Below are 13,169 nucleotides of genomic sequence, written 5' to 3'. Positions count from 1 at the left end.
TGTGAGGTTGCCCAATTCATTTGGCAATGATGTCAAGCTTGAGCACCTTCCAATATCAAAGGTTGTCAAAGATGTGAGGTTGTCCAATTCATTTGGCAATGATGTCAAGCTTGAGCATTCATTCATTCTTAAGGTAGTCAAAGATATGAGGTTGCCTGATTCATTTGGCAATGATGTCAAACTTGAGCACCATTGAAAATTTAAGGTAGTCAAAGTTTTGAGGTTGCCCAATTTATTTGGCAATGATGTCAAGGTTGAGCACCTTCCAATATCAAAGGTTGTCAAAGATGTGAGGTTGCCCAATTTATTTGGCAATGATGTCAAGCTTGAGCACCATCCTATATCAATGATAGTCAAAGATGTGAGGTTGCCCAATTCATTTGGCAATAATGTCAAGCTTGAACAACACTCCATATTTAAGGTAGTCAAAGATGTGAGGTTGCCCAATTTATTTGGTAATGATGTCAAGCTTGAGCAATATTCCATATTTAAGGTAGTCAAAGATGTAAGGTTGCCCAATTCATTTGGCAATGATGTCAAGCTTGACCACCCACTTAAATCAAAGGTAGTCAAAGACGTAAGGTTACCCAATTCATTTGGCAATGATGTCAAGCTTGAGCACCATTGTATCTCTAAGGTAGTCAAAGATGTGAGGTTGCCCAATTCATTTGGGAATGATGTCAAGCTTGAACACCTTCCAATATCAAAGGTTGTCAAAGATGTGAGGTTGCCCAATTCATTTGGCTATGATGTCAAGCTTGAGCACCTTCCAATATCAAAGGTTGTGAAAGATGTGAGGTTGCCTAATTCATTTGGCTATGATGTTAAGCTTGAGCACCCTCTTAAATCAAAGGTAGTAAAAGATGTCACGTTGCCCAATTCATTTGGCAATGTTATCAAGCTTTTGCATCCATTCATTCTGAAGGTAGTCAAAGATATGAGGTTGCCCAATTAAATTGGCAATGATGTCAAGCTTGAGCACCTTCCAATATCAAAGGTTGTCAAAGATGTGAGGTTGCCCAATTCATTTGGCAATGATGTCAAGCTTGAGCACCTTCCAATATCAAAGGTTGTCGAAGATGTGAGGTTGCCCAATTCATTTGGCTATGATGTCAAGCTTGAGCACCTTCCAATATCAAAGGTTGTGAAAGATGTGAGGTTGCCTAATTCATTTGGCTATGATGTCAAGCTTGAGCACCCTCTTAAATCAAAGGTAGTAAAAGATGTGAGGTTGCCCAATTCATTTGGCAATGATGTCAAGCTTGAGCACCTTCCAATATAAAGGGTTGTCAAAGATGTGAGGTTGTTCAATTCATTTGGCAATGATGTCAAGCTTGAGCATTCATTCATTCTTAAGGTAGTCAAAGATATGAGGTTGCCCGATTCATTTGGCAATGATGTCAAACTTGAGCACCATTGAAAATTTAAGGTAGTCAAAGATTTGAGGTTGCCCAATTTATTTGGCAATGATGTCAAGGTTGAGCACCTTCCAATATCAAAGGTTGTCAAAGATGTGAGGTTGCCCAATTCATTTGGCAATGATGTCAAGCTTGAGCACCATCCTATATCAATGATAGTCAAAGATGTGAGGTTGCCCAATTCATTTGGCAATAATGTCAAGCTTGAACAACACTCCATATTTAAGGTAGTCAAAGATGTGAGGTTACCAAATTTATTTGGCAATGATGTCAAACTTGAGCAATATTCCATATTTAAGGTAGTCAAAGATGTAAGGTTGCCCAATTCATTTGGCAATGATGTCAAGCTTGACCACCCACTTAAATCAAAGGTAGTCAAAGACGTAAGGTTACCCAATTCATTTGGCAATGATGTCAAGCTTGAGCACCATTGTATCTCTAAGGTAGTCAAAGATGTGAGGTTGCCCAATTCATTTGGGAATGATGTCAAGCTTGAACACCTTCTAATATCAAAGGTTGTCAAATATGTGAGGTTGCCCAATTCATTTGGCTATGATGTCAAGCTTGAGCACCTTCCAATATCAAAGGTTGTGAAAGATGTGAGGTTGCCTAATTCATTTGGCTATGATGTCAAGCTTGAGCACCCTCTTAAATCAAAGGTAGTAAAAGATGTGAGGTTGCCCAATTCATTTGGCAATGATGTCAAGCTTGAGCACCTTCCAATATCAAAGGTTGTCAAAGATGTGAGGTTGTCCAATTCATTTGGCAATGATGTCAAGCTTGAGCATTCATTCATTCTTAAGGTAGTCAAAGATATGACGTTGCCCGATTCATTTGGCAATGATGTCAAACTTGAGCACCATTGAAAATTTAAGGTAGTCAAAGATTTGAGGTTGCCCAATTCATTTGGCAATGATGTCAAGCTTGAGCACCTTCCAATATCAAAGGTTGTCAAAGATGTGAGGTTGCCCAATTCATTTGGCAATGATGTCAAGCTTGAGCACCATCCTATATCAATGATAGTCAAAGATGTGAGGTTGCTCAATTCATTTGGCAATAATGTCAAGCTTGAACAACACTCCATATTTAATGTAGTCAAAGATGTGAGGTTGCCCAATTCATTTGGTAATGATGTCAAGCTTGAGCAATATTCCATATTTAAGGTAGTCAAAGATGTAAGGTTGCCCAATTCATTTGGCAATGATGTCAAGCTTGACCACCCACTTAAATCAAAGGTAGTCAAAGACGTAAGGTTACCCAATTCATTTGGCAATGATGTCAAGCTTGAGCACCATTGTATATCAAAGGTTGTCGAGGATGTGAGGTTGCCGAATTCATTTGGCAATGATGTCAAGCTTGAGCACCTTCCAATATCAAAGGTAATCAAAGATTTGAGGTTGCTCAATTCATTTGACAATGATGTCAAGCTTGAGCATCTTCCTATATTAAAGGTTGTCAAAACTGTGAGGTTGCCCAATTCATTTGGCAATGATATCAAGCTTGAGCACCACTCAATATTTTATGTAGTCAAAGATGTGAGCTTGCCCAATTTATTTGGCAATGATGTCAAGCTTAAGCACCCTTGTATATCAAAGGTAGTCAAAGATGTGAGGTTGCCCAATTCATTTGGCAATGATGTCAAGCTTGAGCATTCATTCATTCTTAAGGTAGTCAAAGATATGAGGTTGCCCGATTCATTTGGCAATGATGTCAAAATTGAGCACCATTGAATATTTAAGGTAGTCAAAGATGTGAGGTTGCCCCATTCATTTGGCAATGATGTCAAGCTTGAGCACCTTCCAATATCAAAGGTTGTCAAAGATGTGAGGTTGCCCAATTCATTTGGCAATGATGTCAAGCTTGAGCACCATCCTATATCAATGATAGTCAAAGATGTGAGGTTGCCCAATTCATTTGGCAATAATGTCAAGCTTGAACAACACTCCATATTTAAGGTAGTCAAAGATGTGAGGTTGCCCAATTCATTTGGTAATGATGTCAAGCTTGAGCAATATTCCATATTTAAGGTAGTCAAAGATGTAAGGTTGCCCAATTCATTTGGCAATGATGTCAAGCTTGACCACCTACTTAAATCAAAGGTAGTCAAAGACGTAAGGTTACCCAATTCATTTGGCAATGATGTCAAGCTTGAGCACCATTGTATCTCTAAGGTAGTCAAAGATGTGAGGTTGCCCAATTCATTTGGGAATGATGTCAAGCTTGAACACCTTCCAATATCAAAGGTTGTCAAAGATGTGAGGTTGCCCAATTCATTTGGCTATGATATCAAGCTTGAGCACCTTCCAATATCAAAGGTTGTGAAAGATGTGAGGTTGCCTAATTCATTTGGCTATGATGTCAAGCTTGAGCACCCTCTTAAATCAAAGGTAGTAAAAGATGTGAGGTTGCCCAATTCATTTGGCAATGATGTCAAGCTTGAGCACCTTCCAATATCAAAGGTTGTCAAAGATGTGAGGTTGCCCAATTCATTTTGCAATGATGTCAAGCTTGAGCACCATCCTATATCAATGATAGTCAAAGATGTGAGGTTGCTCAATTCATTTGGCAATAATGTCAAGCTTGAACAACACTCCATATTTAAGGTAGTCAAAGATGTGAGGTTGCCCAATTCATTTCGTAATGATGTCAAGCTTGAGCAATATTCCATATTTAAGGTAGTCAAAGATGTAAGGTTGCCCAATTCATTTGGCAATGATGTCAAGCTTGACCACCCACTTAAATCAAAGGTAGTCAAAGACGTAAGGTTACCCAATTCATTTGGCAATGATGTCAAGCTTGAGCACCATTGTATATCAAAGGTTGTCAAAGATGTGAGGTTGCCGAATTCATTTGGCAATGATGTCAAGCTTGAGCACCTTCCAATATCAAAGGTTGTCAAAGATGTGAGGTTGCCCAATTCATTTGGTAATGATGTCAAGCTTGAGCACCTTCGAATATCAAAGGTTGTGAAAGATGTGAGGTTGCCTAATTCATTTGGCTATGATGTCAAGCTTAAGCACCCTCTTAAATCAAAGGTAGTAAAAGATGTGAGGTTGCCCAATTCATTTGGCAATGATGTCAAGCTTGAGCACATTCCAATATCAAAGGTTGTCAAAGATGTGAGGTTGTCCAATTCATTTTGCAATGATGTCAAGCTTGAGCACCATCCTATATCAATGATAGTCAAAGATGTGAGGTTGCCCAATTCATTTGGCAATAATGTCAAGCTTGACCACCCACTTAAATCAAAGGATGTCAAAGATGTAAGGTTATCCGATTCATTTGGCAATGATGTCAAGCTTGAGCACCATTGTATATCAAAGGTTGTCAAAGATGTGAGGTTGCCGAATTCATTTGGCAATGATGTCAAGCTTGAGCACCTTCCAATATCAAAGGTTGTCAAAGATTTGAGGTTGCCCAATTCATTTGACAATGATGTCAAGCTTGAGCATCTTCCTATATTAAAGGTTGTCAAAATTGTCAGGTTGCCCAATTCACTTGGCAATGATATCAAGCTTGAGCACCACTCAATATTTAAGGTAGTCAAAGATGTGAGGTTGCCCAATTCATTTGGCAATGATGTAAGGCTTGAGCACCTTCCAATATCAAAGGTTGTCAAAGATGTGAGGTTGCCCAATTCATTTGGCAATGATGTCAAGCTTGAGCATTCATTCATTCTTAAGGTAGTCAAAGATATGAGGTTGCCCGATTCATTTGGCAATGATGTCAAACTTGAGCACCATTGAATATTTAAGGTAGTCAAAGATGTGAGGTTGTCCAATTCATTTGGCAATGATATCAAGCTTGAGTACCATTGAATATTTAAGTTAGTCAAAGATGTGAGGTTGTCCAATTCATTTGGCAATGATGTCAAGCTTGAGCACCATCCTATATCAATGATAGTCAAAGATGTGAGGTTGCCCAATTCATTTGGCAATAATGTCAAGCTTGAACAACACTCCATATTTAAGGTAGTCAAAGATGTGAGGTTGCCCAATTCATATGGTAATGATGTCAAGCTTGAGCAATATTCCATATTTAAGGTAGTCAAAGATGTAAGGTTGCCCAATTCATTTGGCAATGATGTCAAGCTTGACCACCCACTTAAATCAAAGGTAGTCAAAGACGTAAGCTTATCCAATTCATTTGGCAATGATGTCAAGCTTGAGCACCATTGTATATCAAAGGTTGTCAAAGATGTGAGGTTGCCGAATTCATTTGGCAATGATGTCAAGCTTGAGCACCTTCCAATATCAAAGGTAATCAAAGATTTGAGGTTTCTCAATTCATTTCACAATGATGTCAAGCTTGAGCATCTTCCTATATTAAAGGTTGTCAAAACTGTGAGGTTGCCCAATTCATTTGGCAATCATATCAAGCTTGAGCACCACTCAATATTTAAGGTAGTCAAAGATGTGAGGTTGCCCAATTCATTTGGCAATGATGTCAAGCTTAAGCACCCTTGTATATCAAAGGTAGTCAAAGATGTGAGGTTGCCCAATTCATTTGGCAATGATGTCAAGCTTGAGCACCCACTTAAATCAAAGGTAGTCAAAGACGTAAGGTTACCTAATTCATTTGGCAATGATGTCAAGCTTGAGCATCTTCCTATATTAAAGGTTGTCAAAACTGTGAGGTTGCCCAATTCATTTGGCAATGATGTCAAGCTTGAGCACCACTCAATATTTAAGGTAGTCAAAGATGTGAGCTTGCCCAATTCATTTGGCAATGATGTCAAGCTTGAGCACCTTCGAATATCTAAGGTTGTCAAAGATGTGAGGTTGCCCAATTCATTTGGCAATGATGTCAAGCTTGAGCATTCATTCATTCTTAAGGTAGTCAAAGATATGAGGTTGCCCAATTCATTTGGCAATGATGTCAAGCTTGAGCACCTTCGAATATCTAAGGTTGTCAAAGATGTGAGGTTGCCCAATTCATTTGGCAATGATGTCAACCTTGAGCATTCATTCATTCTTAAGGTAGTCAAAGATATGAGGTTGCCCAATTCATTTGGCAATGATGTCAAACTTGAGCACCATTGAATATTTAAGGTAGTCAAAGATGTGAGGTTGTCCAATTCATTTGGCAATGATATCAAGCTTGAATACCATTGAATATTTAAGTTAGTCAAAGATGTGAGGTTGTCCAATTCATTTGGCAATGATGTCAAGCTTGAGCATCTTCCTATATTAATGGTTGTCAAAATTGTGAGGTTGCCTAATTCACTTGGCAATGATATCAAGCTTGAGCACCACTCAATATTTAAGGTAGTTAAAGATGTGAGGTTGCCCAACTCCTTTGGCAATGTTGTCAAGCTTAAGCACCATTCAATATTTAAAGTAGTCAAAGATTTCAGGTTGCCTAATTCATTTGGCAATGATTTCAAGCTTTTGCACCATTCCATATTTAAGGTGGTGAAAGATTTGAGGTTGCGAAATTTTTTTGTAAATGATGTCAAACTTAAGCATCCATTCATATTTAAGGTAATCAAAGATATGAGGTTTCCCAATTCATTTGGCAATGACATCAAGCATAAGCACCCACTAATATTTAAGGTAGTTAAAGATGTGAGTTTGTCCAATTTATTTGGCAAAGATATCAAGCTTTTGCCCCACTCCAAATTTAAGGTAGTCAAAGATATGAGATTGTCCAATTCATTTGGCAATGATGTCAAGCTTAAGCATCCATTTAGATTTAAGGTAGTCAAAGATATGAGGTTTTCCAATTCATTTGGCAATGATGTCAAGCTTAAGCACTCCCTCATGTCTAAGGTGGTCAAAGATGTAAGGTTGTCCAACTCATTTGGCAATGATGTCAAGCTTAAGCACTCCCTCATGTCTAAGGTGGTCAAAGATGTGAGGTTGCCCAATTCATTCGGTAATGATGTTAACCTTGAGCATTCCCTCATATCTAAGGTGGTCAAAGATGTGAGGTTGCCCAATTCATTTGGCAATGATTTTAACCTTGAGCACTCCCACATGTATAAGGTGGTCAAAGATGTGAGGTTACCCAATTCACTTGGCAATGATGTCAAGCTTCTGCATGCTCTCATATTTAAGGTAGTCAAAGATGTAAAATTACCTAATTTACTTGACAATGACTTCAAGCTTGAATAAAAACGTATATCTAAGGTATTGAAAGATATGAGGTCACCAAATATATTAGGTAATAAGTTCAACCCAAAGCACTCTCTCATATTTAATGTAGTCAAAGATGTGAGGTTGCCCAATTCATTTGGCAATGATGTTAATTTTGAGCATTCCTTCATATCTAAGGTAGTCAAAGATGTGAGGTTGCCCAATTCATTTGGCAATGATGTTAATTTTTTGCAACTATTAATATTTAAGGTAGTCAAAGATGTGAGCTTGTCCAATTCTTTTGGCAATGATTCCAAGTTCAAGCACCACTCCATATTTAAGGTAGTTAAAGATATGAGATTGTCTAATTTATTTTGCAATGACATCAATTTCTTGCATCTATTCATACTTAAGGTAGTCAATGATATGAGGTTGCCTAATTCATTTGGCAATGATGTCAATTTTTTACAACTATTAATATTTAAGGTGGTCAAAGATGTAAGCTTGCCCAATTCCTTAGGCAATGATTCCAAGCTCAAGCACCACTCTATATTTAAGGTAGTTAAAGATATGAGGTTACCCAATTCATTTGGCAATGACATCAATTTTTCACACCTATTCATAGTTAAGGTAGTTAAAGATATAAGGTTGCCTAATTCAATCGGCAATGATGTCAAGCTTGAGCACCACTGCATATTTAAGGTTATCAAAGATGTCAGCTTGCCCACTTCATTTGGCAATGATGTCAAGTTTTCACACCACTTCATATTTAAGGTAGTCAAAGATGTGAGGTTGCCCAATTCATTTGGCAATGATGTTAATTTTTTGCACCTATTAATATTTAAGATAGTCAAAGATGTAAGGTTGCCTAATTCCTTTGGTAATGATTTTAACCTTTCACACCCACTTATATCAAAGGTAGTCAAAGATGTAAGGTTGCCTAATTCAATTGGCAATGATGTCAAACTTAAGCACCACTCCATATTTAACATAATCAAAGATGTGAGCTTGCCTACTTCATTTGGCAATGATGTCAAGTTTTCACACTTCTTCATATTTAAAGAAGTCAAAGATGTGAGGTTGCACAATTCCTTTGGCAATGTTGTCAAGCTTAAGCACCACTCAATATTTAAAGTAGTCATAGATTTCAACTTGCCCAATTCATTTGGCAATGATGTTAAGCTTTTGTACCATTCCATATTTAAGGTAATCAAAGATATGAGGTTACCTAATTCATTTGGCAATAACATCAAGCATGAGCAACCACTAATATTTAAGATAGTGAAAGATGTGAGTTTGCCTAATTCAATTGGCAATAATTTCAAGCTTTTGCAACGCTCCATATTTAAGGTATTCAAAGATATGAGATTACCCAATTTATTTGGTAATGATGTCAAGCTCAAGCATCCATTTATATTTAAGGTAGTCAAAGATGTGAGCTTGCCCAGTTCTTTTGGTAATGATGTCAAGCTTGAGCACTCCCTCATGTCTAAAGTAGTCAAAGATGTGAGATTGCCCAATTCATGTGGTAATGACATCAAACTTAAGCACTCCCTTATGTCTAAAGTAGTCAAAGATGTGAGATTACCTAATTCATTTGGCAATGATGTCAAGCTTGAGCACCTCTGTGTATCAAAAGTAGCAATAGATATGAGGTTGCCCAATGCATTTGGTAATGATATCAAGTATGGACAACTTAGTAGAAAACATCTTAAATTGACTGATTGTCTTGTCAACTCTAAAACACTTCTCAAATCATCTCCTGATGTAACAACACCATCATTACAAATTAACAATTGAAGTGAAGAAAAGCATGTACTTCTCATTTCACTTAACTTCTTGTCATTTATATTGTTGTAACACAATCCCTCCAACTACAACACAACATAGTTCAATCACATTACAAAATTAGATTCTTTGCATTAGAAGTCGACTTCATACATATACAAATTTCAATGTAATAGAAATTAATAAATCAACCAAAAAATTTGTATCAATATGCACTTTTCACATACATTAACACCTAAATGTTACAATTATATTACATCTCTAATATTCCAACCTTCATTCTTATCTATCATTAATACTTTCATACATGTCATTTGAATGATGGTCAAGTCCATTACCTTTTCACTAATTCCATCCAAAGCCTCTTCATTCATATTCCATACTCGTGTGTTCGTATATTCTATTTCTGTTTCAACAATCTTTCTACCCATGTCTCGTAGTTGATCATGCACTCTTATAACTCCATATTTGTGTATTTTTATCAATGATTGGTTAATCAATGTATTTAATGTATATTCCATATCTTCTTTTACTCTTTTTTCTTCTATGTTGGACCATATTCGCAATGCTCTTTCTTTCAACATGCCTTCCAAAAACACATCATTGTTAAAAAAACAACATATATCCAAAAACATTTTCTTCTCTTCAACTCTCAAGTTATCAAAACTTACTCTCAATATATTCCAAATCTTATAATCACTATTCTTTTCATCTCCATCCAACTCTCTTCCCCTCTTCAATCTTTGAAAAGCTCGCTCCCAACATCTCAATCTCTTTTTATCTCTTAAATATGCACCCATAACTTTCAAACTCAATGATAGGCCATTGCATGCTTTCACAATCTTTTTGCCAACTTCAACAAGTTCATTAGGCAATTTGCCTTCATGTCCACAAGAATGAGTGATAAACAACCTCAAACTTGTTTCTTCATCAAGTTCTTCAATATTTATTTTACATAGTTCAATACCACAATGCTCCATAACTTCCCCATTTCGAGTTGTCACAATTAATGTACTACCACTCATTGAAAATAAATCATCCATAGGCACAACAGCTTCAATTTGACTTTTGTTTGTCACATTGTCAAAGATTATGATGACTCTTTTTTTGATCAAAAATAATTTCAACATTTCTTGTGCGTCTTTCAAATCCTTTGGTTTTGCTTCAACTTTCAATTGCTCTAAGATGTGGCAAGATCTTTTGTAACAATCACTGCCACTTCCATCACATTCAACAAAGCATGAAGCATCATACATGTGCTTCACATTATTCAATGTTGTCTTTGCTATTGTGGTCTTGCCTATTCCACCCATTCCAACAAGACATAATAACTTCACTTTGCTTATACATAAGTTTGATATTTGCAATAAGCGTTGCTTTCTACCAAGCACTTCTTCTTCAACCATATCAACCTATAATAAGAAATTAAACCAAGCATCAACACAAAGAATGATATGAATACACATAAAGTAAACACTACATTTCAATCTAGATCTTCAAACTAGCACTCTGTTAATCACAACTAACCATTAACATATCATGTCATTTAGTGTATAACTAAAACTCTAAACAATCAAATCTCTTCTACACATTCTAACCTCATTTAATAAAATTGGTTTTGGAATAAGTACTTTTTTGGATAATTGTTGTAACTCTATATTTTTATGACCATTATCCTTTGATATACCATAATATTTTTTTTTTACCACAACTCCACTCATAATCTTTTTCTTCAACATTACCAGTCTTTCACAAATGTTTGCAAACTTGGGTCGACATAATGGATTTGAGTTCCAATAATCTTTGATAAGCTCTGTCAATTCATTACAATTAGGAGTTAATTCAGGTCTCTTACCTCTCTCTAATCTTTCCAATATCTCTGTTCTCTTACAATCATCAAATGGCTCTCTTTTAGAAAGAATCTTACAACATACCATTGCAAATGAAAATACATCTGCATCAAAAGGGCATATTGTCATCGTTTCATATTTTTTCTTCAATACCTCTGGAGCTATGTAGGGTGTACTATCATAAATATAATTATTCTCTATTACTTTTGGATTGCTACCAACTCCAATCTTAGATATTCCAAAATCAATTACTTTTACAATAGCATATCGAACAATTTTGTTCATCACTTTCTTTTCTACAATATTAACCAAAATATTGTCAGGCTTCAAATCACGATGTGCAATGTGCATATCATGCAAGTAACACATTCCTCTTGCAATTTGATACATGATATCAATTAAAAATATGTAAGATTCCTCTCTTTTTGTTTCTACCATATCCCTCAGACTTTTTTGCATCAATTCCATCCCCAAATATACATCATTTTTCTTCATATCAAATGAAGAACATCCTTCACATTCATCTCCAATATTTTTCATTGCAAAATAATATGATATCAAATTAGGATGGCATAGAGTTGCTAAGATGCTTGCTTCTTTTATGAAAACTTTCACATGCACACCAGTCATCTTCTTGATTGCATACGAAAGGCCAAACCACTTTGATTTATACACTTCTCCATAAAATCCTTTACCTAAAGATTTTATAAAATCAACACTTTTCATATTTGATGATAATTTCAAATCATCCAATTCTCCACCTTCTATGCAATGCAAGTTTTTCACCCTTAATAATAGATGCTTTGCCAATCCACAATTTTCAGATTTTCCTTCTTCATTTGAAAGATTCAATTTCTCCTATAAACACCTCTCATCGCCTTCTACTTCATCATAGGTTGCAACATGAATAGTATCAAAAACCTTCTCTTCAAATATTTCACCAAAGTCCTTCAAAAGCACATGAATTGCTACTTCATAACAACACTTCAAGTCCAAAAGTAGTTCTCTAAAAGTCTCTTTGTTCTTCAATTGAATCACTGCTACTTTGCACTATTTCTTTTTTCCACAATTCTTCACCAATATATAAGCTTTATCCAATATAATCAACAACTCCATCAATAAATCTCCATACTTCAATCCATCATTGCTAGAAGTCATCAAGTAGTCATACACCTTCATAACATGTTCAATGTTTGTGCATAAAGTTGAACATTGGTTTTTGTTCAACATGTCTTTTTTTTTCAACAAAACCTTCAATGCTACAATATAGGCTTGACATCCTCGCCAAACATCTCCACCAATACCTTCTATATTTGATATTGTGCCAATATCTTGCAAACAATCATTAGATTGTTTCATACTAGGTAGATATCTTTTTCTCCATACACATGGTGGTGGTGGTGTGTACCTCAACACCAAAAAATATTTCTTGACCAACTCCAAAACATATGCCATGCTCACTTCCTCACAAATGTTCCAATATTCAACCTGTTGACATACATTCACAATTGTACATTAGATTTACTTTCTTCCCTATTCTCCACTCTCCTATCTACATTGATACACCAAGCATATCATCTCATATCCTACACAATACATGTATCACTCTAACAATACATATTTAGCCTTAGAAAATTTAGAGCAATGCTTTTATCTGATGCATTCCTAAGTGCTCAAACAAGAGAACCTATGATTCACTACGATAATGTCCATCATGTCACTCAGTCACGTAATGCATTGGCGTAGCCACTCCATATCAGATGCATACCTTGCGTTCTATACAAGTAGCTTCGGCACATTTTACTATGATCTCATACGTCTGCACAAACATTTGAAACATGTTACTGCCCACAACATTCACCTAAAAAGAAAGTATATCTACGGACGGAGCAGTAGACGCTGGTGTGAACAGAAAGTGTAAAGGATACCACACATGCACTGGCGGAGGAGGAAATTTACTCATAAACAAGCTCCCAAATAAAAAAAACCGTAGTCACATCAGCTCCACTTACGTACTCCTGGAACTTCCGTAAAAC

General features: G+C 36.2%; 1 protein-coding gene across 1 annotated transcript in view; it reads right to left on the bottom strand.

Moving 5' to 3' along the window:
- The window catches only part of LOC112290758 (uncharacterized), an 84,951-nt gene extending 72,520 nt beyond the window's left edge, over nucleotides 1-12,431 (bottom strand). The window contains exons 1-3 of the mRNA XM_090255513.1: nucleotides 10,882-12,431; nucleotides 9,622-10,695; nucleotides 6,645-9,369 (exon numbers count right to left, since the gene is read on the bottom strand). Of these exons, the coding sequence (XP_090111639.1) occupies nucleotides 6,645-9,369; nucleotides 9,622-10,695; nucleotides 10,882-11,859 (4,777 nt within the window). The 5' untranslated portion in view covers nucleotides 11,860-12,431. The remainder of the gene's footprint in view (nucleotides 1-6,644; nucleotides 9,370-9,621; nucleotides 10,696-10,881) is intronic.
- Between the last annotated feature and the right edge of the window lie 738 nt (nucleotides 12,432-13,169).

This window comes from Physcomitrium patens, chromosome 13, assembly GCF_059467195.1.
Source record: "Physcomitrium patens ecotype Gransden chromosome 13, ASM5946719v1, whole genome shotgun sequence".
Taxonomy (NCBI): Eukaryota; Viridiplantae; Streptophyta; class Bryopsida; order Funariales; family Funariaceae; genus Physcomitrium; species Physcomitrium patens.
This window is presented reverse-complemented; position numbering and strand designations above follow the sequence as displayed.